Below are 27917 nucleotides of genomic sequence, written 5' to 3'. Positions count from 1 at the left end.
CGTTTACACGAACTTCTTTTACGGGGACTGAATCAATATTGGTATTACGTATAGATATACACGTATATCCCTACCTCATTGGTGTGCAAGACAAACGCACTCAGTGAGAAACACCTGTACAAAATCTGTATAAGGTCAATAAAATATGTGAATAAAACTATCATACCCGTAGATCTAACTCCTTGTATAATACATAACACATTGATTTTTACCTTCTTGCGTTCTGTTCTTTAGACTTGTCTGTATGAGTTACCTCCCTTGTGTCATGTTATTCCCCGTCGGTTTACATTTCATTTCCTACTCAAAAATCTACAATGTGTTCTGAACATCTGAGTTAATTTATACACGCGCAAGTAAGGTTTGGTTTTTCTACGCGGAGTTTCAATTATGAACTATTTAGGAATTAGGTTTGAAGTGACTACTTTCTTTTAAAAATTTGGTTAAAGTTTGTTTCATGAAAAGACAATATAAAAGCAGTTGGTACCACGTTTAATCTTTAAACATTCAAATAAAATTCACGTTGTAATCTTGGTCGAAATTTTACCGGAAGTCAAAAATATCAGTAAATATCGATCGAGGATAAAATGGTTAAACAACGTCTGCGTACTTCATTCTTTACACATTTAATAGAAATGCAGTTCAACAAGACATATGAAACAACAACCGATGTGACGTCACAAATAGCAACGTGATGACATGATGAATTCACGATGAAAGGCAAAAAACTAAGGACTCATTTCTTTAGCTTGTTTTATTTGATATTGAAACAAACAGGTCAACTAACAATAACAGACAAAAACTCATAAGCCCATTTTTGCTGTTTCATCTGATGCAATATGTGGTGAGATTTGGTTACAATACACAGCTCTGATTCTGGTAAAATCAACGTGGTTAAGACAATGCTGAAAAGGTTACTGGTATTGTGTAATCCTAGTTTCTAGTAACAGCGGCGCATAACATAACAAAACTTTATTTCAGAGTGAAACTGGAACACCTGTTTGAAAACAATTATCTGTTGCAGTCAAACCAACAGTTATAATGTATAACGGGCTTCATAAGCACATTGCTTCGCATCGACGGCATTCTAAATTTCTGGACGCTTCCTTATATGTTCCTCGTATTTCTATCACTGCGAGCATGATCATTCATACCAGTATATGTTTCACTGTATCACACACACGTTATTATAAGCATGGCACTTTTCATTATGTAAATATTTCACGGTCTACGTAGATCTTCTCTTCAGAGTTTTTATGAGAAAATTACATGTAGATCTTCTTTCCAGAGTTTTTATGGGAAAATTATTATCACAATATTTCACGGTGACATAACATTATTCCGCATGCAATTGGCATTTCTTACATACAGATATGCCACAGTCTCGCACGTACAATATCGACAAGTGAAGTTCAAGGTAACATCATGTAAGATTCATCAAAACAATATCACTCACTCTTTCTTTCACAATCACAAAAAAAAGCCAAACAATATAACAAATTGACAGACTGCATTAGTTGATTGATTACGTCCAGATACTATGCGAACGAAGCTTCAAACAAATATAAAGATGGATACTAATAAACACACTTTGACTAGATGCATGAGATTATATATTAAATGCACACTTGCCACACCATTAATAAAACGTGTTTGTGACAAAATAATCGAGTATTTGTGATACTATACAAATAAAATTGTATAAATCTTATATTGTTATTTGTAATGAACAAAAAATAAAACTGTTAGAAATCAACATGTAGAGGTTCGACGACGGATTGTTTGTTAAAACCAAACAAAAGTTGTTCTTGTAAACATCGGAGTGAAGGTTAACTTATTGGTAAGATATGCAAAGTAATCACATCTGGTAGAGTACACCATTCATCAATTGTCACAGGAAAAAGGTGAACTAGCCGAGTATTACTTCGAACAAAAGCCCTGGCTGATGTAAACGTGAAACAACACAATGTGTACTTGTAATAGCAAGCATTACCCCGATCAATGGGACTGACAGTTATACACGATACACTTTATTATAGCGAGTATTCCCTCGAACAAATCCTAACATATGTAAACAGGACACACTATAATACCAAGTTTTACCTCGAACAAAGGACCTAACAGATGTACACAAGACACACTATCATAGCGAGTATTACCTCGAACTAAGGACCTGACATATCTAAACAAGACACACTATAAAAGCGAGTATTAACTCGAACAAAGGACCTGACAGATGTTAACAAGACACACTATAAAAGCGAGTATTACCTCGAACAAAGGACCTAACAGATGTACACACGACACACTATCATAGCGAGTATTACCCCGAACTAAGGACCTGGCAGATCTAAACAAGGCACACTATAAAAGCGAGTATTACCTCCAACAAAGAATCTGACAGATGTTAACAAGACACACTATAAAAGCGAGTATTACCTCGAACAAAGGACCTGACAGATCTAAACAAGACACACTATAAAAGCGAGCATTACCTCGAACAAAGGACCTAACAGATCTAAACAAGACACACTATAAAAGCGAATATTACCTCGAACAAAGGACCTGACAGATGTACACACGACACACTAAAAACGCGAGTATTACCTCGAACTAAGGACCTGACAGATGTACACACGACACACTAAAATAGCGAGTATTACCTCGAACAAAGGACCTGACAGATGTAAACAAGACACACTATTATAACGAGTAATACTTCGAACAAATATCCTGACAGCTATACCGGATACACAATAACCTGTTATAACGAGTTTTATCACGAAAGTTATAAACGAGTTAAAACATAGCGAGTATTACCTCGAACAAAACAAAAAAACAGCGATGCTGACAGCTGTACAAGAGATACAATATTATAACGAGAATGACTTAGATCAAAGATCCTGAGAGCTATAAACGAGAAACAACACAACAGGGAGTAATACCCGTGACATTTGTACACGAGCTTCAATAAAGTATTCCTAAACGTGTACCGTCCATTCCTATATGCAATGTAACTGGTATATATAATTATTCGAAACACTTTGTCTATGGGTGACACGTATCCATAGTCTCAATAACAATTAGGATATAAACACCACGAAACTGATAATAAACAAATGCTTTGGAGGTAAATTTAAGATATAATGCAAACGGGATAGGCAAGAAACGGAAACAAATGAAGCATCGCATGACACACAATTAATATAACGTCATTAAACAAACGCCAAAACGACAAAGGTTCAGATAAATACACTATACGGGTACAACGGAATAAGGTGACAAACAGACGTCCAAGTTAAACTGAATGAAATGAACAAACTCTATAAAACATATAAAGTGAATATGTTGTACATTGAAACAGAACGGTAATTATAATCGGATATTGGTACGCTGTAATACACTTCATGAACATTGTATGTACGTTTATTTTGTGTTGACCTTTTAGAGTTTTAAACATCTTCGTAACAACTAGGTTCATAGGAAGACGGGTGCTTATAAAGACATTACTGAAGGGAAATAGTGGGTACATGTAGGAGGAGATAAAGGAAAGAATACATACCCTTAATATTGTAAACGAAGATATTGATGATTATAACGAGTTGATGAATTGACGTTTTTTAGAGATGAGATTCATCTAATACATGTTTTCTTTTTTCTAATTGCCACAAGCATGTGAGCGTTCTCATGCGACAATAACGTTTATCAATTATATGGTCCCCTATAATCCCAATATAGTTTTACTGCCTGCCATCTAAAAAACCACCTAAAGACGTATTCCTGACGCAATTCTGGAGTGTAAAGCTCAACAAATCATGCAAAGCAAACAAAAAAGTATCACAGAAAAATGTATCAAATACTTGACAACTCTGTATGTTATAAATCTTTACCATCGATCAAGATGAGTTAGTATCTTTCAATTGCCTTTTGACCAGCTTGGTATAAAGTCCTTTCCGTGAGAGAAGTTCCGAATGGGACCCTTGTTCAACTACTTGTCCTTTTTCGATGACAATGATGCGGTCCGCTTTCTCCACTGTGCTGAGTCTGTGTGCTATTATTATCACAGTCTTTCCTTGCAAGTTTTTGTAGATTGCTTGTTGAACCTTTCATATTATAGAATAAAAGACAGCACTGAAGACTGTTAATATTCTTAAACGATTCTACCAAACCCAACAAGAAACCCCCAAAAATTATCAAGACAAAAACGAAACCTACATTTTAACCAATATATACCACTTCCCAACTTTTGCATTATTTATATTTTCTATTTCAATCATTTTGTTCTTGAATACTAACAAGAACCTTGCAATATGAATGATGAAATCAAACCATCAATATCATTTTTGACGTTTAAACAGCTGTAGAGTATTAACCTTTATTCTTAAACAATGCTGTACATACCACGTGTTCCGACTCCGCGTCGAGCGCACTAGTGGCCTCATCCAGTAATAAAATTGCGGGATTGCGAATTAGCGCACGCGCAATGGCAATCCTCTGCTTTTGTCCTCCTTTTTTAAATAAAAAAGCAAAAAGCGAAAGTTTTAATATTCAATAGGTTAACATTATTATCCATACCTATTCATCATTAGTGTAATTTCAAACACGTTCATCCTACAATATACCTTTTAATATGACCCTTATTGTGTTACATTATATCCCTACCTGATAGTTGAAGACCTTTCTCTCCAGCCTGCGTATCATATTCTTTCTTCATCTCCATGATGAAATGGTGGGCGTTGGCCAAATTCGCTGCTCTTATGACACGCTCCATCCCATAATGCTCTTCCGGTAGGCCGCAGCGGATGTTGTCCTTGAGTGATCGCGCATACAGTACAGGCTCTTGTCCCACTAACGCCACCTACAGAACAAAACGTCCGTATTCATTATAAAAGGAGGCAGAATGCCCTATAAGTTGGCTAGCTATTTGCTATATATATTTGCATGGTTGTACCAGTATGAAAGCTGCATGACCTTGCAAGAAGATGCATTGTATTTGTATATACATCATTCGCATTTGTGTAGAAACCATAGTTATATACTTTGCGTGTTTGTACCTGTATGCATGTAATCTTAATATGTAGGATACGTCTTGTGCATTACTTTTGCATTGTTATTGTTTGTGTAGATAAGTGGCGGTAGTATATTTATTTTGGATATCTCATTATAATGCTTAATCTTCAGATAATTGAGTTTTTCTTACCTTTGTGTGTAGGTAGGTATGGTCGTAACTCTGTATTGGATGGCCGTCCAGTAATACTGACCCCGTACATGTCTCGTAGAAGTGTTCCATAAGGTTAATACAAGATGTTTTGCCACTCCCACTAGGACCCACAAGGGCCACCACCTCCCCCGGAGCCACCGAGAACGATACATTCTGGAAACGGTTAAATGTTAATGGTAATTTCTGAACAGTTCCAATAGTAATATCGCTATCTGAGCAAGCCAATAAAACTATATTGGCTAAATCAACAGAGCTATTGTGTTGTTATAAACATTTGTGAATGCTCACTAAAGTAAGCAAACGGATGTCCATACAAATGAATTAAAAACTAGCTTAAACTAATATTCATGTCTTATTTTGAATCTTTATTAAGTAAAAAACCATCAACAAATGTAAGCTGTCAGCTCGTTAGTATAGCGCAATATCTATTTTGTGGTTGGACACATCAAACGCATTCGAGCTTACTGACAATTATTCTCCGTCATATAATGGACAATGTAAAATGTCTTATAACAGTAAACATTCATGTAAAAAGGCGTCTCGGTCCCTGAGTCGGTAATGTGTGTGTGATCTTTTCAAATAGGTCCTGAATACATTTTATGTACCGAGTCAAAGTTCCATTAAACGTCGATCTTTGAACCTTGAAATATATACACTGTTTGGTACTGAAGTTGAAAATAGGTCTGAAGTGTTATGAGTGTATAGAGAAAATTACCCGGTCTATGGCCAACAAGCAATGTGCTCATAACAGACGGCCGTGTTGACAGATAGACAGGATTATCATCATATCCACATATATACGTTTCATTAAAGTTGTTGATAATCATACCCACATACATTTCATTAAAGTTAAGATCAATCGATTTACCTTTAATATAGGTGTGTCGTTTCGAGACGGGTATGCAAAAGTAACGTCTTTGAACTCAATTCTTCCATGGACACAATGGGGCGCTACAGTTCCATTGTTGAGGATATTTGGAGTACGGTCCATATACTCAAACACTTTCTGTGACGCTCCAGCAGCCTGCATTAGCCCTGTATATACATTGCCAATACTCTGGAATGACCAAATGTTTGAAATTAAGATCACGTGATGATAATAACAAAATGCAGCACTCATTAAATATGTTCGGAATATGACTAACAGGGAACCGTATGAAAATCTTGGATATTAATATATCAAAACTAGATGATTCGTTCAGAAGATATACTTAACAAATTTAATCAAAATATAATTATTTCGTGATACACGTTTAAGAAATTATTCGAATAGCAATTAACAAATCAGAAGTTTGATCAAAATTAGGTGAAACCTTCAGAAGGACATCAGGCAGATAGTAATCAGCCTATCAAAATGCAGTATCCAATTCAAATATGCGTAGGAATTACCGATCGTTGATGTCGAGAAAGGGAATTGGGTAAGTAGGCCTTCTACATTAGCAAAGGGTGATGAAAGGCTTACCTTTTCTTCAAAAGATTTCAAACCGAAAACAAAAGAAAGGACAGACGAACGATCGAACAGGCTGGTAACTATAGGGAACCGCATCTTCGATGTGGGCCCTAATTGTCTCTAATATTCTATTCCAAGTATGTTGATAGTACAGATTATACAATTTATACAATTACAACAACATCAGTTAAAAGTAACTTTAGATTCATGAGTACAGTATTAGGTCAAAAACTATTCTCTTTGTTTTTGATGAAAACTTGCCAATTTAGTACAGATAAAGAACTATTTTGGTGTTAAAATATACAGAAGACACGCTATACAGATGTGGAATAATACGTTTTCACGCGTTGAATTTAATAACATACGTCAAGGCATTCTCCAAGCTGCATTTGGTAGAGGACGAATGAGACGAGATTCCCTCCACTCAGTTTTGCACTGATCACCAGATGGCCCCCGTAATACAATACCGATGCAGTCAACATCAGCTCAAATAGCTACAAGTACCAAAAAAACTTTATGTTGTTTTCCGTTATTGTTTGTTTGTAAATTTCAATAATGAAAGCCATAAAAACATGACAGAAATCCTGGCCATCAAGCATACCTTATTGGTCCAGACGTAACCTGCGTAAAACATTGCTTGCTTTTTCTTCACCTTGTACATACGAAATAGATGGGCATAGTAACGAGCCTTTTCTGAACTTTCATTGGCGAAGCTTCTAACTGTACGCATACTCGTAAATGTTTCTTCTGCCACCTCATTAGCTTTGGCGAGTCGGTTCTGTACTTGCTTCGAGAGTCTCTGAAGTCAAATTGGAACGTTAGAATTAACAAGATATCCACATTACTAGCATGTAAATGAACAAGCTCTCGATGCGGCATACCGATCAAGCACAAAGCTTTCTTTACCATTAATGCTACCACTTCATTTACCTAAACAAAGCAGCATGCTTGGAACCTTAGTAAAGCGTTCATATAATGATTACTTGTAAACCTTGTGTATCCTGTTGCAACTTAACTAACATTATTTAAAATTAACCCACTGACCTTGTAGTACTTTCCGTAGACCTTTGATACGCCAAACACAAGCGGAAGAACAATAAGAGACAATATGCTCATGCGCCAGGACAGCTTGGCCATGAACACAATCACGCCCACCGCCTGGATGGTACTACGCAGAAAGATGTTTAAATTTAAGGTAACTGTATCACTCATCACAGTGGTGTCTGACGTCAGTCTAGACGTGATGTCACCTGTGAATATGAAACATGGTGTTATCCGTGTTCGAATTACAATGTACATTGTATTTGAGGACGTCACATTTGTTTTTAATATGGGACTAAACTTACATAGTGGAATGTCGTCGGTGAGGGAGAAGACGCTTACCCTACCCAACAGCGTCTAAGTGACAGCGTTGTTCACGCTTTGGTATAATCTTTTAGTTTTTCTGAACTTATATGAAATTATTTCAGATACCATTTAATACATTAAATGACATAAATTCCCAAGTATAGGACACAAAATGTAACATATCATTGTTTACAGAGAATTATTCAAGTACAGATTTACATAAGGGAGGAAATAAAGTATACGTACCTGTTTTTACGCTATCGAAAAATCCGATTTCTTGATCAACAATGCTAGAAAAGAGGAGGTCTCTTATCCGAACGTTTAGCCTCGCCATTGCTATTGTAAACAGTCCTCCCCGTAGACCGCTCGCTATCGCACTGTAGTCAGAATAGGGCTTGTTGTTAAAAATAGTTTTTTCTTAACACTGTGATCAGGATACAAATGCACTTGTATATTAGCAGGTGTTAAAGTACTTCTGCACATAAATTATCCCTGTCCCATTGCAAGCAAAACAAGCGAAAGTATGATTATTTGACGTGAAGAGCTCGAATCCTAATCTGCTTCTGTGGAATTGTTTGTACGCCAGAACACTGTTGCTAATTTTTCATCTTTCCCCTGTTTGTTTTTATTTTCAATACAGTCCAAGAACTACAAGGCATGCTTTTCATTAAAGAAATGATAAATCGAGCCATAGTCACGCTAGTAATAAAATTCAATGAGGAGTTATATTTTTGGCAACGGAACGGGGGGTCCTAATTATCCCAGATAAACAAATGGGATATGGAATTGTTGACCTGAACGTGTAACTATGATTTATGCGTCAGTAATTATACTAACCTTCCCGCCGATATGACGACCACGTAGATTATAGCCTGTGTAAATTTGGCCTTGGACTTATCAATCACTATTCCATCCACTACCTGTCCAGTGTAGTATGGAATAAATATCTCACCTGTAATAAGTTAGGTTGTATCATTGTCAGGTGTAATGTGGTATAACTCAGAAAGTACAGCAGAACTACAGCATCAACGAATAAAGACAAACAGAACCCAACGACGAACAGAACAACAAGAGTAACATAAATACAAGATATGTAAAGCGTTTGTAAACAAATGTCTTTAAAATCTTAAAACAACACCATGTAATTTGCTAAACTTAATCATTTTATTAGAGCGCATAAGGCTCTGAAGGAGATTTTCCATCTTATGTTCGCGTGCATTCCATTTTAAATTGAGAAACATAGATCATGTACTTCTCTATTTGTGATAAATCTAATAGATACTCAAAAATGCGTGCATCAATAACCAATGCACTGATACCGTGAAACAAAACATATATAATTAGTTTGACAATCATATCGACCATTGCAAACGAAGAAACAAATGTGGAAATCCAATTTCTTTGTTTACAAATGTCACCCGACTTACCCACTGCCGCTATTACTAGGAAGAAAAACGCCCCCATAATGTATGATATATCTGGTTTAGAATAGGAGAACAATCTGAAAATTGTTGCTCTCTTTTCCGCAACAGATCGATCTTCTGATGACTCATCATCACTGTCTTCATCATCATCGTCGTCAATTGACGTTGGTTTTTGTCTAGCGGTTGTTGAAGACAAAAGTGGTTTCCTTTCCTCTGTATCACTTTCACCGTCGTTGATTCGCACATAGTCGTTTTGAAAGAGCTCCCCGTCCAGCACCAGTGTGATTTTTCCTAAAGCATAGTAATGTATATGAAACAGACAGCAGCCCATCAGACACCATGAAAACTGAGCCCAGAACCACTTGTCATATAATCTTGCTGAATCATCGGATATCAATAACAATTTCACAAGGTCATATATTCCCATCACGAGGGGAAAACATATAGCTCCTTCCTCAACTTTTTTAATCCGTGTGATGGCTTCTACTGGGTGCCTTATTACTGCAAGTGTGAGGCCAAAAAGAACGCAAGCTCGGAGCACACCAAAGCACCATAATTCAAATGTAGAATCAAGGACGGAGAATTGAGCTGTTGCTGTTGAAAATCTGTCATATATTTGGTTGCCACGTCCAAAAAGAACTGTCGCTACCGTGGCGTCACAGAGTGCTGTCAGGGCACATCCAATGATTACTGGCATTCGTCGTACCATTGTTGATGATACTAAAACAAAAATGGTTTATTGATAATATCAGTTCAGCACCAGCAAACCGTATTGCTTGGTATATATAAATGGACATATGTTATATATTATCATTATATCTAATATCATCAACAAGCACACACGTTAGAGTTTAAAACTCCCAAGTTCTGAATAAATATATACATGTATACCCATATTTTGCACTGTAACATTGTGTGATACATTGCATGCTAAATCATTGAGATATATTGTTGCCATTCTACATTTTTGGTAGGCCGTATCAATTACAGAAATGTATAGGTGCAATTACATTTAACAGTTTCCCCCTTATGTGAACAAGTCAAAGTTTTATATGACTTTCAATGGATATTTAACATTTGGCAATGTGATGTGTGCGTCCATTGTATTATTCCATTGAAAGACAATTGAAGCACACTGCGAACAAAGTTAATCTCAGAGCACCCAAAATAGATCACCATACCATCCTTTTATTAATTCATTGAAAATCCATAGGATGCTTTATATTCATTCATAGTTGTATCAAAAGAAAAATGACGGGTGTTCTTACAAACGAAATAAACAACATGGGCTCAAATGGGGCATCTATGAAACACTCTGACGCCACCTAGAGTGTAAACAGTGTAGCTAAATCGAATCTGGTCTTAAATAATGCATTATGCAATATCTGAACCTCCATTGTATGATGACTTTTGAAATTTGTATAAAACAAAAGTATTTGTATATGATGAATTTATTCCATATGCTTGAACATAAGGTTAACATGCATGCGACATTTTTTAAAACGAAATACAAATACAACAAGTAGAAAAAAAGTTTGAAATAAGTCATTTGATACTATTTTAATTTAAAAAAAAACGTCAACGTCAACTGTAGACAAAAATGAATGCATGACAATGTACGCTAAGGCTAGATCATCCTAATAACTGTTGACACCACACATTTATTGATTTATAAGACTTTTTTCAAAGAGCGATCCAACTGAGGTACTCGTCCAGTTTGGGTCCTCACTCCTTAAAGCTAAATTTTCAGTTTTGACTTAACAAGCCTCCACAGTGTCTATGAGTCGTTATAATTAAAAGACATGCATATCGAAAACAATGAATGCGTTTAAACTAGTACTGAAACTGTTAGGGACGCCGAAATAAAAATTTGCATTTAAGGAGATAAGGTTTCCCCTTTTTCCCTCCATAGGATTATCAGCGGCACAATAAACAAACTTTTCCGTTATAACCTCCTAGGATATTGTTATCCACTGATGGTTGGGTCACGAGGAGTCACTGTTAAAGTGCCAGCCACGTGAATGACGTAACTTGAACAGAAGACTATGGCAACCAATACTTGTCATAATAGTACGTTGGAACAAAGAACATGGTTTGTTGCACTGAGAACAGCGAACCGACTTAGCCCTGTTCGACTTCCTCAACAAAATGCCACAAGATAAAAACCTTGCGTCTTAAAATTCCGCAGAGGAATGTCTCGTAAACCAGTGCGTTTTCCTACTATTATTTATAGGTCAAAATTAATTTTAACTGTACATAAAAAGGGAATGTTGTTTTAACTTTTATTGACTATTTCTGTATATCAGATACACAGTTCATATAGCAGAGTGTTTTTATCATGTGTAGGTATGTATAAGTATTTGTATTTGTACTCCTGATTCTGTTGTGATTTTTTCTTAATAAGAATTATCGGAGCGTAAAGTAATTTGTTGGTTGAAGTATGCTGTGTTTATCTGTCCCTTCCATATACAGTACCAACTTCTGTCAGGTCAAGTTCGGTATTAGTGTTTACCTTTGACGAAGCATTACTACCCAAACAGTTTAATTGTGGTGGGGTCATAAGAGTAGAGGCGGCAACACAGAATGAAGAACGGTACGGAACAGAATTGTTTTATATGTGTAGTCATTTAGAGCTAAACAACACTGCACATTTATGAAATGCAAAACCTCAGATACGCAACGATAAAAAAGTAATAACTGCTTACGAAACAGTTAAATTAAATCAATTGGTAAAGAATATACTAATGTCAAACAATAACATATAGACAACACAGCTTTAGTAACAGAATCAGTAAACAAACTTAATAGATGCATATCATGCATCTTTATCTTAGCAAGTACACTAACCGTATTGTGTAATGATGAGGGTGGACAGAGTACGTAGTTACATGAAGGTGCCAGAAACGCACTTGTTGGTGGACGGACAAGTTTCAAGTTTTTGTTATTTCCGAATGCAATGCAGCAGATAGGTTAAATGTATACATAAATCACAAAACATTTTGCAGTCAATTGGCCATCCAATGCAAGCAGATGGATAGAAGACCGATATTGCTGTAAAACGCTCCGCTGACGATAGGCATGAACAAAAATTACAAGCTCATGACAACATGCACGATATAACTGCTCAATAGCATATGGTGAAAGTGATCCTTACAATGTGCCATGCTTCAAGGAAATAGTATGCACGGAAACTGAGGGATACGTATCCGGAAGAAGTCAGACAGTAATTATAAACTTCGATAGGTGTATAAACACTAGCTTGTGTCAAATAACGACTCTTTAGCACATATAACGCTTACGAAAATTGTATGATTTTGGTAGATACTGTGTGATCCTCGATACAAAGGCACTGAAAATGAATGACTATCAGATTATCAATTACATAATATGTTTACATACATGAAGGGGTGCTACTAGAGGGTTTGGGTTCTGTTGTACATAGTAATCAGCCATTGTACCTGCTCGGTCTTGCAAATTGAAAGAAAATGAAAGCTGTTCTAAACTTATTTAATTAAAACGAAAGTTTAGGATTTGCAAACACAAAATAAATATTATGATGAAACATAATCCATATAAGTCAAACCTTTCACTGTAGCTGTTTGTGTCGACTTGAACATGTCATGAAAGCATTAATGTTTGCATTAATAGAATACTTACCTCTTATCGTAGATGACCGATGTTTAACGAACATTCGCGATGAAAGTACATCCGTGGTTTAACAGTTTGTGGTAAAACACGGCTTTACTGAGACAAAACTGACGACATTTACGGACATTTATCAGTATTAATGTACATTACTGTAGTTGTGTTGACATGAGACGGAGGAAAGTGGCTTTGAATGTGTGTATACTATAATAGTAAAGGATAAGAAGTAGTGTACATGTATGTACTGTGGATAATGCATATTAGTTGCATACATATATACTACTGTATTATATACATTGTAGCCGGTGGTTGGGTGGCGCAGTGATAGTGCACCTGCCTTTCACTAAGACGACCGGGGTTCCATTCCCCGATCGGACGTGAAAAGGTATAAGTTCACCTGCCAAATCACGTGGGTTTTTATCGGGTACTCCGGTTTCCTCTTACAGTAAAACCCCCCGCGCTAACATCGATATCCGGGCCAACAAGAGTAATTAATATAAGTTGTAAAAACTTGTTTCATAATTGTTGTAAAATTATTAGAGTTTTTATAAGGTAACCTGAGACAAAGTCTCAAGTGACCTATTGCGATCGCCTTTTGTCCGTCGTCGTCCGTCGTGCGTCCGTAAACAACTTACATTTTCGACTTCTTCCCCAAAACCCCTGAACCAATTTCAATGAAATTTTGCAGAAACCTTCCATGGTCTAATGTCAACAAAACAAGTGAATTATATGGTCCCCAGCCCCCAGGGGCCTGAGGGGCGGGGCCAAAAAGGGTCAAATTGACTAGAATTTCAAAAATATTTTTCACAATACCCAGATATGGTAGAATCAAATACTCTTCATAGATGGAATGAGCTTAAGGGTCAAATTGTATTATGGCAAATGATACTTTGAATATTACATGTTGATAACTTGATTGGAATTATAACCCTTGGTTGACAGTTTGATACTTTGAATACTTTAAAGCCAGCTCTACCCCCAAGGGCGCCCAAAGGAGTCAGTGTGCTAAAATTTCTTCATTTTCCTTGTTTAGAATCAGAGGTGCTAGTTTCAAATACTTTTCAGTCTTATATCTGTATGCTAGATATTGAATAAGGTTGTTTTATTGTTTTTTGTCAATTTGAATAATACTTCTGTTCATGTTTTAAAAACAAAAATCAACTCTCTGCATAAATATATCAGAACTTGGTTGACCGCTAAGGCCCATGGGCCCTCTTGTTTATATAGCTGGTATCTGCTGATTACATGATGTTTGAATGCTGAATAACAATATAAGTTTCTCAATAACGAAGTACCGACACGTTAGTATACAGCGATTATATTATCATTTTCTATCCTGGCTGTAATTTTCCTGCTTTTAAGCAATAAAGCGTGTTTTTCACAACATAACAAAAACGACATAGCAATCATCTCTTTATCAATCTGTACGACTAACATGACTACCTTAACTTCACTGCCGTCATCTTAATTAAATTTACTAAATTCCCTTCTTATGTCTAATTGTCAATGTAATATGTGTTTCGTTTGCAATGCTTAAAAATACTACCGCGTCATCAGATGCAATTAAGAATGTGTCTAATGCTACATGTTTGACAAATACTACAGTCAATATTCAAAATAGTGACAAATGGCGATTTCCAAATATCATGATATATTATGGTTCCCTTTTTAATTTTGATAAAACTTACTGCTTCACATAAGCAATTATGGAAAATTATTCTTAAAAAGTATAATACTGCAACTTTTCCCAAATATTGGCCCTGTCTCTCAGCAACACGTGTCCCTGATCATTAGGTCCCTTCTTTCTGTCCCCATGAATTGGGATAGATTAACCTCAATTTCCCCTATTGGGCCCGCCCCACTGCCCCCTAAAAGCAACCATATATTTATAAAAGATTTAGTCCCCTTTGCCCAAAGATGCTCTACACAATATTTGGTTACAATCCCTCCTAATAAAATGAAGGAAAATGATTTTAAACACGTATTACTATGTTCCCCTTACTGGACCCTTGCCCTTTGCTCCATGGGAGACTACATTCTGTAAAAACAAAATTGAGTCCCCCTTGTAAATGATACTCTGGATCAAAATTGGTTAAAATAACTCTAATCATACTGAAGGAGAGGGATTTTGTAGATTTACAACTCAAATTCCCCTTTTGGGCCCAATCCCTCTGCCACACCCTCCGTTTACACAAAATTTAGTTCCCTTCGGCAAAGGATGCTCCTGGCGAAATTTGGTTGAAATTACTCCAATGGTACACAAGAGATCCCAGAGGGATCTTGGCGCCCACCATCGTACCATCTCCATAAGATCTATGACAGCTTGATCTTTTCTCTTATCTGTTTGATCAGTTTTTTGCCTGTCTGACATTTTGATCCGTCTTTTGATCAACCTCGAAAGTTAACATGCACAACAAAAGACCAATGAGAACCTACATATCAAATGTGATATACATAACTAAGAACAAAGAGGAACCATTATGTAAAATATGAGAATGACCCCTCCAATACTTTCTGAGCAATAGATTTATAAAACATTTGGCCCTTGTGACCTGGAAAGTCGAATAAAGTCAACTTTATTGCTTTTCATCTCAGCATACAACTTACCAAATAGCCCTATCCTAGACCTTTTGTTTAATGAGATTAGGTCATACAAAAGTTTGTAAATATTTGACCAAATGTGATCTTGAAAGTGGGTCAAGGTTATTCAAATGACTTGATAGCCATTCATCCAAATATCAACATTCGGGGCCTCATAGCTATTCTTCAGAAGTCTTTTAAAGATTTTAAACAAATTTAACCCATGTGACCTTGAATATAAGTCAAGGTCATTCATTTGAACAAACTTTGTAGTCCTTCAGGCCAGCATACTACTGACGAGATACCATCACGCTGGGCATCATGGTTCTTCAGCAAAAGTCTTTCAAATATTTTAAAAATATTTGACCCCGTGACCTTAAATACAGATCAAGGTAATTCATTTTATCAAACTTGGTAGCCATTTGTCCTAGTATGCTACCGTATTTTACAGCAAATATGCCCCCTCCCCACTTTGGCAAATGTCCTAGGAACAGGGTGGGTGCCTGCAATTAGGCCCCCTCCCTGATTTTGTCTCCATCTCAAAAAAAATGTATGTCAATTTTTGTGTCTGACATAATTTAGCTAAATGGATGCAAAACAACATTTACCCATGTTAAAATAATACAAATAACTATTTTTCTGAATTAGGCACAATAGTAAATAGCATGTAGTCACATGTACTCTTTACCGAGTACTGTGATTCTGTATTTTGTTTTTTTAAGAATTATGTATTCATGAGTGAATTAAAGATGAATATTATAACACATGATTATTGAATATGATGTAAACATAAAATATCAAGATATCTAGATGGCTTATCTTAAAACAAAACATCGTTCTGTTGCTGAAAGAACACCATGCTTTTATTTTTTAACCGGTTATGTATTTTGCAGATTTCAATGTAAAACGAAACATGGTTTTTGTACCAAATCCATTATATCTATAGTTTGTACTGAAGTAGCAAATTATAAAAACATTTTAGAATACATATTTGACTTATTACAGAGAGGTAAATTCGTTTTCAAACTAATCATTTTTTATCATATCAAAGCTTTCTGTCAATGTCAGTTCGTTCATATTGACATTCTGAAATTTGTATCAATCAATACTGGTACTGGCCAGATATCATCGTCCTGTTCATTTTGGTTATTCAGAAGGTGTTTAAAGGTTTTTAAAGACAATTGACCCCTGTGACCTTAAATATTGGTGAAGGTAATTTATTTGAAAGGAGTTGGTAGCCCTTCATACCAGTTTGCTTCTGGCCAATTATCATCATCCTAGTCATTTTGTTTATTCAGAAGTTGTTTAAAGTTTTTAACATATTTTTTGCCTTTTATGTGATTTGTTTACTTTTAAATATTGATAGCTTTATCTGGACCGTATGTCACATGTAAACCTTCCTAAAATTCTTTAAAATATCAAAAAATCTTCAATTTTGACTCTAACAAAGTAATCAGAGGCTTCAGAATAGCACAAATGATTCAATACTATGATATATGCTATATAATTTATGTTTTAAATGTCTCACGAATTTCTCACGAATTCAGAGAAAAAATCTCACTATTTTTGACCAAATCTCACTAAAAATAATCACTGATCTCACTATTTTGCACCGGAAAGTTATGGCATGTATGGAGTTATGACCTTGAATGTTTGTAAAGGTCATTCATTTAAACAAACTTGGTAACCCTTCATCCAAGACAATTGACCCATGTGACCTTGTGTATCAGTGCAGGTCATTAAGTTGAACAAACTTGGTAGCCCTTCATCCCAGTTTGCTACTGGCCAAATATCATTACCCAGGACATTTTGGTTATTAAGAAGAAGTTGTTCAAAGTAAAATATTGACGCTGGACCACTTACGGATGCATGGACGCGGCACCAGCTCATTTGGCCCTTCAGGCCAGGTGAGCTAATTATATAGCGTTCACATCTTTAGAGTCTTGTAATGTAATGACATATAAAAACCTTCAAATGAAGGTAGATGTTGAGATATCCTACGGCAATATGACATTTGCATACTATAATGTTTCACCTCAAGGTGAGAATGGTTTGAGACGGAAACCCATTAGTAAAATCTGCAGCACTAATAATGTATTCTTGTAAGGCGCACAGTAAAAAACATGGTAAGAAAAATACTCATCGTTCATAAGGCTTTATTTTATTGCACATTCATAATGTATCAAAGGTAAGGTCAATCAGATCTGAGTTGGTGAGATTTTCATTAGCATAGTCTGTATAAGAAATTAGTGACACACACAATAAAGCTTTTGGAAAAAATCTTTCCCACACAGTGACATACCACCAAGGGGGACAATCTTACTAAAGTTTATTATTACTATGGTATTAAGATCTGACATCATCAATATGTGCATGATGACCTTTGTATTTCCATACCATGGAAATGTACACCAATCAAAATTCTCCTTTAAACGAATATAAGCTAGGTAGACTGACATAATTCAGAATGTATTTATTAGTCTCACCAACTCTTTCAAGAAAGTCTTTGAGCACAACATGAAAAGCTGCATTCAAAAATATTTAACTTGTCACAGTGCAGCTGTTTCTGCAATAAATGACAAAGCAATATTCTTTTATATTCATTTATCTTCTGGACCTATAGCTTTCCATTTTTTTGGAATCAGGTGAGATGGGATTTGTTTGGTTAATACAAAGATCATCTTCACGTAATCCACTATGGGTGGCAGTCAGTTCCCAATACAACAGTATTTAACTATGTTTTAATAAGATACAAGACAATTGATTGTCTGCCATACTGATAAAATCAGTGAGAATCTGATTGCTTTATGATTATAAATGTACATTCAAATGTGTCTCTGGGTGGGAATATATCAAGGCAAAACATTATACACAGAGATACTTTGTAAATTTCAGGGTGAGAATTTCTCAAAAGTGAGACATTCATGTACATGTAGTACTAAGTATGCCGACATATCATATCAATAACGAACATCTAAAAAAATATTAATAATTTTTATCACCATAAATTTTTCATATTTTGTCATATCTAGGTGTTTTTTTTATTGGCTTCCTTGTACATGTATGTCAACAATCAGTATGGGTTCCACCAACAGTTATCTCCCTTCCAGGTAAACGATACAACTAGAACGTTCACAAGAAAAACTTTACCATTCAGCTTCTAGGCCTTGAGAAGTGTTTACTTTGTAGCATTTAAGATGACAAGTATTTTAAAATCTTTTTCAGACCCTGCATGTTTTGTCAATGATTTTGTTCCATATTTTGATGTTTGATATTGAAAAGTATTCAAATTGTTAATAATTCAGAGGAAAAGTACAAACCAAAAACGAATAAAATAACAACCTGAAGCAGAAGGAGTTAGCATATTAAATGCATGTGTCAAAAAAACTGGTGAAAACCTTGAAGTTAGTGAAAAACTGTGGGAAATACCTTGAAGTTAGTTAAAAACTGTGGACAATACCTTGAAATTAGTTAAAAACTGTGGGAAATACCTTGAAGTTAGATTTCTGACTTGTCCACCCTAGCTGTGACCTTTACTTTGCTCTGTGACCTCTTAGTGTCCCTGTAACATTGAACAGGTACAATACTTGCGTCACAGAACTATTGCACAAATAAAAACTGAGATTGTGTTTACATATACATTGTATGTGTAGCTAATACAAACATAAGTTTCAAACAAACCGGATCTAATGTTAAGATGTATCGGATCACAGTCTTAAGACAAAACATTTAACAATCTCTATTAACAGTAATATACATAGATGTACATAGTTATAAATAAATAATCCACAGTAAAAAATCATCACACAACCATCAACACAAGTTATATGGGAGGAAATCAAAATACAAAGAAAAGTTACTTATGAGTATTTACTAGGTATCATGAACAGGCATAGGAATTTTATGTACTAGCCTATATCCTGCCAGTATTTCATATAATACATTTTTTTTTTTTAATTAAAGAATGTTTGAATGGTTCTGCTGTTCCACCATTCAGTCGTTTCATCTGTCCAAAAATGAACAAGCCTCTTAGTTAAATATGTTGATTGTAGTTGTACTTTTATGTGATATACCATATTATCATTACTTTAGCAAATATTGTAACAGTTTTTCATTATTAACACAGCAGAGGGATGTGATAAACATTAAAGCCAGAGACTAGAAACCTGGTGGTCAGTTTTAATCATTACAACAGATATTACAGTGAAAACTATACACTTAACACTGGGTATGTTAATCATCTTCTGCTATCTGGTATTCATAGTGCACGCGTAAAACAACACTATAGTGTATGGTACTGTATTCCGTCTTTTTGTATTGCAGAGTTATCTGCTCTTGTGAGCAGGTATTGATTGCTAGGTCATTTGTTTGTGAGAGTAACGTCATAAATTTTTGAGAAAACGACGTCATTTTATCACACAAACTAATGACGTAACAATCAATATCTGCTCAAAAGAGCAGATAACTCAGCAATATGAAAAGACAGAATAGCTGCTAAGTTTCACAATTCTGTATCCTGAACTTATTTGTTTAGTTATGTTTTCAATCATACAATACACACATAGGATAAAACATTATTGTTCACTGCAGTTTGTTACATATTGTTGTACATTGAACTTGTGTTTTGTTATTTTTTTTAATCGATTGATTTTAGTCTAACGTCTGGATTATAAGTACTATATATCTATATGTACAATGAGGTGAGAAGGTGCCACACAACACATTTCATTTGTAAAAGCTTGAAATGGGTGACTTAATCAAATTACAAACAAGTTTGATTGTCACATTACTTGCCACTTTTCAGTTCAGAATACTACCAGACAGACTAATCAGGCTGTCAGGTAGGTGCATAGAGTTTGTGTACATTAATCAAACACTTAAAAATCTTAAGAAGTTTAAAACAGGAATCGAAGAATATGATACATTAAAATCCACATGAAGGTTTAGAAACTTGTTTCCCTCCTTTGATTTTTCCATTGGTAGATGTATCCTGACATATATGCATGTTTCCTTCATGTACACAATCCTATTCGAGTGGACCATTTTTTCTTTCAGGTTTAAACGACTATAATGCATCAATCCATATGGCCAGCATCTTTTATTTCGACTCGCCGAGACAGAAACACTGCACCGAAAATGCTCACCAGTGTCAACAGAAAGAAACAGATGTAGAACATCTCTTCATCAAAAATGTCCGTGAAGGAAGGGATGTAGGCTGACCATCTCTTGACAAGGTGATGAGCTACAGTATCGCTCTTCATCTTTATAGAGGATTTAATACCAAATACACTCCAAGATTAGTGACTGCAGGAGCAAGAAGACTCTTCTGACTGTTTTTCTGTAAACATAAAAAAAAAACATGTTAAAACAATGGCACTAGAACATCAAACTGTCTTATAAACATGTTAAAACAATGGCACTAGAGCATCAAACTGTCTTATAAACATGTTAAAACAATGGTACTAGAACATCAAACTGTCTTATAAACATGTTAAAACAATGGCACTAGAACATCAAACTGTCTTATAAACATGTTAAAACAATGGCACTAGAACATCAAACTGTCTTATAAACATGTTAAAACAATGGCACTAGAACATCAAACTGTCTTACAAACATGTTAAAGCTCTGACAATATTTGAGATCTCAATATTTGACTGTTTAACCTTTAACACAGTTCCACTATTAATATTGTGCATACAATTTTGGCAAAGAAACCAAGTATTGAGTCTGAATCTAATTTATTGAAAGATTTGAATCAAAGTTAATGTATGGAATACAATCTGGATAGATGAATGTGAGTCTGGTTTATATCCCCATTTATACCAACTTTGACAAAGGGGAATAATGATGACAAAAATGATTCAATCAATGCAAGTTGCTTGCAGACTGTACTGTGTAGTATATTATGTGTAATTTATAGAACATGTCTAGTTGTTTGCAGACTCGTCCTCAGAAAGCTACGCTATCGCAGCTACAGCCAGACTATTTGTACTCTTACAGTGTCTGGGTGTACTGTTATTTGTACTGTTATTATGCCTGCTATTCCGCTCTGGCTCGTGTTCCATAAATATTAGAGGGCGAAGCTTTCTCATGGGCCTGTGAGAGCAAAGCTCTCCTTATAGGTAAGACATATGTAAGACAAATTAAGATTATTCACAATACCTATGGAACTGAAAAACTCTCTGCCATCTCGATCCCAAAACAAGTTCTCGTTTGCCAAATCTCGAACAAACGTTACATTTTTTTTGTAAGGTTTAAGGTTTAAAACTTATATCTAATGATGTAAATTCTCTTGAAATACCGGCTACATTGCTCTAGTTCTGAATAATCGAGTTACCATTGATTTGATTGGTTGAAAAATGTATTGTGTTGTCTGCAGTGGTATATATTTAGAAAACGGAATATCAACAAAACAACGTGCTGTTTGTCAACAAAAAGGGAGTCAATCACATTATCAGGTTTATCACAGTGACGCAAAATGATAGGATAAAAGTTTACACATAAAAACCACAAAAATTGTAAAAATACTATTCATAAATTCTTTCTGGATACAATATTTATAAATCAAGAGCTCATCCTTGGTATGGCTTGAAGTTAAGTTTGAAGTAATCCAAAGGGGTTATTCTTAAAGATATATACATATATATATATATGTATATCTTTTCGTGGATATCAGATAACTATGCTATTATACATGATTTACAATATCTATCCTAATATGTTTTATTTTGATTTTGATTTTTGCAATGGATTCAAGAGGTGCAAAGTTAAATACTTATAATGATTATGAACCTTTCGTATTCTCACATAAATGTCATGTCATCATACGCCCAGGCGGAAAACTTCAAGATATCAAACATCTTGTCAGTCAAAAAAACGACGACATCACATATTGCAGAATTTGGATTGTCCTTGCTGCAGACATTTGTAATTCAACAAATGAAATTACTAATTCCACCGGAAGTGAGATAGAGTATGTTAGATCTACAGTAAATGTGCAGTCTATCATTTCTGAATTTAGAGATATTTCAAATTATTTTCAGACACTTGAAAATGTTTTTGTGAAATTCACATGTGTTCCATCTGTTTCTATTGAAAAAAATCGTGATTTCATTACATTAAAACGAAAACTGTAGTATGCTATGTATTCAGAACAGGAAAGATAACTACAGCAAAAACACTTAGAGTTAGAAGATTTGAAAACTATTAACTCTGCATTACCTGCTTTTACCACACCTGTAAGATGGGATCGTGACCTTTTGTTATGTTCCACAAAAGAGACGTGGTAGAAAAAACAATACATCACAAAAAATCATGAAGACATCATACAAAGATTTGTATGATGGAGTGCATCCTAATGATGTACGTGCTGTCAAATAAATGGTATTATTTCATGTGTTTGTCTGTCGCTAGTGACATAGAAGTAAAACAATCAATTCAATTTGAAGAAGCAAAAAATGATACTAACTCCAATTTCAATGAAAATGACTCCTGGGACTGCAAGCGAAATTAATTTGTAACTACCTAAGAAAATGCATGCAGCAGATTCCATTTTGTATATATATAAGTGTGGTGGGTGACATGCCAGTCGCTAACTGCACGTTTTAACTAATCTGAACCAGAGAAATTCCTGATCAAAGTTTGTCATCCATTTCTTTATTTTTGTGTTAGTTAACTTTTACATGTTTGACTTCTCAAGAACCTAAGACATTTTTTAACCAACCTTGGTCAAAAAGCATTCTTGGGTGATTTTGTATAAATTTTAGATAAAATTCCATATATATATTTCATCATGAATTCAGCTAATTAGAAGCATATCCTATCATTTTGTCAATTTTTAAAATGTGGAGCAATATATCAACTACCTATACATGTTATAACAACAAGAACAACCTGGAAAGGAAGCATGGTAATTTTGTGTGTTAACTTGTTGATAATAACCTATTTTACGTTAATGTACAAATGCAGTTTACTCAATTGGTTTCTAACTCCCTCAGCATACCAACTGTGATATTTCATTATATATATGTTTACAGGCATTTCATTCTGATTCAGCGACAATTTAACTGCGATATTTCATTATATATATGTTTACAGGCATTTCATTCTGATTCAGCGACAATTTTCAAGAGGCCTAGCTAGCTATACAAGTTTTTCCAGTCTTCCATCAAACTCAAAGTCAAGACAAACTGAATCCGGAGGTTTTCAAGGTAAACAATTTCATATAATCATTACTTAAAACAAATGCATCATATACACTACAGTATATGCATTTTAAGAATTACATTTTTGTTCTTTTTTGGAGGGGGCTTTATGGCCCCTTCTGTGTGTATAGCCACTGCTACAGTACACTACAATCAAGAAAGGAATTCCAATATGCCTGCCACACCAAACTGTATATCAAATTCAATAATGCATTCCGGTATCTGTTAGAGTTTAACAATCCATGTCACAAAAATATCCTCCTCCAATATTTCTCAAACATGATTGAGGTACATGCACATTAAATTTCAGTAAAAACATTCCAATAACTGATGAAAAAAATCACTTTATTATATGTTCATTTTGCAAGCCGAATAAAAAAACATCAGGAAAAAATCCATTTAAACTTGTAAATATCATAAGGTTGGATGTCCATGGAGATGAATTTGTCGAGAAAAATGTAAGAAAATGTGTCAAATCTCCAGAATAATGGCATATATTTCCCTAGTCCGAATTATTCTGACCTTTTTTATCGACTTTTTTTTATTTATATCAGTCTGGCTTCGTTTAACGTCAGAACTCCGGCCCTCTATAACATGCGGGAATTAAGCGACCCGTGCCAGGGTCGCTCTTCAAACTGATATCTTAGAAACAAATTGTCACTTTCATACACATGTCGCACATGGATCGAAAGATCTATTCTTTATACACAAGATGAACATACATAACATGCCTCAAACAACCAATACAATCACTAAAAACATTTTTTTTCAAACTTACTCTTCTAATGCCACGTGAATAAAATCTCTGTCATAACTTTGGGAAATACCTTCGGTAACGCAAGATCATGTCAAGTCATGTGACATGGCTCATGCCCTAATTTCCATTAAAAACGTGGGTGGGTATCGAAAACGTTGGAAAATACTGTTTGTAATGTTCTTTGAAACATGTTATTGATACCACCTAGTGCATAAAGAATAGATCTTTCGATCCATGAGAGACATGTGTGTGAGAGTGACGATTTGTTTCTAAAATATCAGTTTGAAGAGCGACCCTGGCGCGGGTCGCTTATTTCCTGTATATCATAGAGGGCCAAAGTTCTGACGTTAATCAACGCAAGACCGATATAAAAAAAAGGTGATATTTTACTAGCTGCGATAACGTAGCTTTCTGACGACGAGAGATTTTTTTTATATATTTTGCGTTGTCAGAGCTACGAAGCGTTCCTATGCCAATTAATGGAGAAAAATCAAAAGTGTTACGCTGTAAGATTGCATACAATTCACGCCTCATATGAGTATAATGTTATCAAAAAGTGCATAATTGTTGAAAAAAAGAATCCTTACCCATGCAAAAACTCTTTTACGAAATTAACAATGTCCATCTTGGGAAAAAAATAGAAACGACCACCATAACAGATCATGCGTGATATTATCTCAATGATCCTTTCTATATATGGCCTGCATGGCTAAATATAGTATTACTACTGATGCCGCAATGTTTACTACAATTTCCATATTGGGTCATGACACCCATATTTGGACGTCTGACCTATATCGGAAGAGAGACGAACTTTCCAACATCGCGGTCAATTCAGATTTCGATTACGCTTGCTACGTTAAACTTGATAATTTAACGACATTTTAGGCATAGGTAAACTTCAAGTTGTGCAGGATATCAACAGAAATAGTTCATACTAAAACCTTTTTTATGGATGCTGGACCAATGTGCTGTCAATTAATTCTAAAATCGCCCCGTCGTGTTTCACACCGGGCTTGCTCCATTACAAGGCATGGGATCGATTTAATACCCGGCCTGGGCAGAGGAGGCCGGGTATTAATATTAGTACTAATATTTTACCTGCACACCATTCACTACAGGTTCTCACTCGGGTAATATGGCTGGACTTGTATCAAGTCTTGTTAGCTTTTATGAATTATTGTAAAATATCCAATATCATCATTCTCGAGATTTGAAGCATTTTCTTACATTTTTTTGACAAATGCATCTCAATCCAACCTTATGATATTCACAAGTTTAAAAGGATTTTTTTTTTCTGAATTGTGACTTTTATTCAGCTTAATGGAAAATGAACATATAAAAAGTGAGTTGTTTCATCAGTTATTGAATAATTTTTTTCTGAAATTTAGTGTGCATGTACCTCAATTTTTTTGGAGAAATATTGCGTAATGCTAACTGCAGCAATATTGGAATGACCTTAACTGGTCTGATTTAGTAATTTAACACACAGGGGCTCGGTTTCGCGATACTTTTATACACATTTTAAAACCTTATAAATCAATTCTTATAAGGTTTTAGAATGTGTATAAAAGTATCCCGAAACCGGGCCCCTGTATTTTAACATATATCACTCAAATTAATGCTTGAAAGACAGTACCGATTGTCCGATACATTTACAACCTGGCTACGCCCTCACTAACGGCCGTAAAACATATTAAATACCCTAATTCCATTATTGATTGCTGAAATGAAAGCGTCCATTCCATTGCATACCTATATTTTGTGGAGATAATCCCGATATTTCTTCTTTGGTACAGTATCTAATTTCTCGCCAGCGTCAGCCTTTTCACCGGAACAGCAAATAGCAAAGTAAATTTTGACCCGGAATAATTAGTTGCGATTATTAGATTCCGGATTTTATATTACATGCCCGTTCACAGACACTTGCCGTTATATATAATATGCGAAGAGAGAATAAAGGCATTGGTTTCATTTTATCTGGGGTGACTTATATAAATCTTGTTTTGATAACCAATTTATGTAAATATTCATGAATTTTACAACGGAATTATTTAAGTCCGTGATTTGATCACATGTAGGTGAGTAAACCAGGGCGAGGGTAACCAAAATTGATCACTTTTTAAAGAACAATATTAATATTTCCTATAGTTTAAATTTTTTGAAAGACCATTTTTTTTTTTACTAAAATGAAACAATCATTTTAGGCCTGTATTTATAGAGCTCACTAAAGTGAGTCAGATACACTTTAAATTAAAAGCTGGTCGAGTACCCAAAAAGAAACACTTAACTGACACAGAGACGTATATAATTACACGTCTCTGATCATGACTGACACCATAATTTCTTCATTTCAAAAAAGTTTTGACAATTTCTGACAAAACTGGTCGCTACTACATGTTTGATAGGATATTTATGTTGTCGCACCGTACCGTTTCCCGGGATTTTTTATCATTTCAATTTTTAATATTTTAATTCATTTTACAAGCAATGTTTATCAAGTAGGCAGATGTAATTTGCTCAAAATGCATAAAACTATATAAATCTTGATTGAGAATACATAGCATTAATTGTTAGTGCAAAAGAAAAAGTGCTGCATCATATATATCAAAAGTGTTCCATTTTGGGTGCCCTCACCCAAGACCAAGGTCTCCACTGGGTACTAGCTACATGTATCAAACAATGCATGTTGCCAGGGATAAACCCCGTGTATAGGAAGTGTACCAAGGGGAAATACATCGTGTATATTAATGGAGGGAACGCTTTTTGAGTTGCAATGTTGGGCGAGCGGCAGCCAGAGATGTATCGGTCTCTGGGCGAGCAATACACAAGGAAAGATAGCTACAATTGTCAATTTAAATTAACGATTTTAATATTGATATAAAGTTCCAGTCACATAATTATTCTATATTAAGTAACTAATGTGCCAGAAAACCAGTCATATGAGTGTGAAAAAAGTGACAAAAGGTGTCCACCTTAATCATTGTCGTGTCAAAATATGTGATAAATACAAATCGAACAGCCAGGTAAGGTATACAACGTGGAATTGTAAGTGGAAGGATGAGTCTGACGTGAGCCTGGGTCGGAGTGCGACGTGGGGTACATTATTGTATTATTGGAATGTTTTCTGTAGTGGGTTGCATTGTAGTCCAGCGAAAAACGGTCTAGCAGAATAGTATCGCCGATAGAGGTTCATTTGTATACACATATATACAATGTTCGAGAACCGGCAGTTAGAAATCTCAACATTGATTTTTAAGGCCATATAATCAACAAAAGTTTAAAAAAT

At 35.1% G+C, this 27917-nt stretch overlaps 1 protein-coding gene across 1 annotated transcript; it reads right to left on the bottom strand.

The window, feature by feature from the left end:
- Positions 1-735: 735 nt before the first annotated feature.
- On the bottom strand, positions 736-26467 carry LOC110445490 (ATP-binding cassette sub-family B member 9-like). Its single transcript, XM_021490156.1, has 14 exons — positions 26384-26467; positions 20809-21002; positions 19156-19226; positions 9443-10159; positions 8853-8967; positions 8262-8392; positions 7713-7918; positions 7270-7467; positions 7034-7162; positions 6087-6275; positions 5198-5371; positions 4660-4855; positions 4399-4505; positions 736-4100 (listed from the first exon to the last, which is right to left on the bottom strand). Exons 4-14 carry the CDS (start codon positions 10146-10148, stop codon positions 3894-3896), a joined length of 2358 nt encoding a protein of 785 aa, XP_021345831.1. The 5' UTR covers positions 10149-10159; positions 19156-19226; positions 20809-21002; positions 26384-26467; the 3' UTR covers positions 736-3893.
- Positions 26468-27917: the final 1450 nt, after the last annotated feature.

The sequence above is a fragment of the Mizuhopecten yessoensis genome, unplaced genomic scaffold (assembly GCF_002113885.1).
Source record: "Mizuhopecten yessoensis strain PY_sf001 unplaced genomic scaffold, ASM211388v2 scaffold245, whole genome shotgun sequence".
Classification (NCBI taxonomy): Eukaryota; Metazoa; Mollusca; class Bivalvia; order Pectinida; family Pectinidae; genus Mizuhopecten; species Mizuhopecten yessoensis.
The sequence above is the reverse complement of the archived record's forward strand: the minus strand, read 5'-3'. Positions and strand labels throughout refer to the sequence as shown.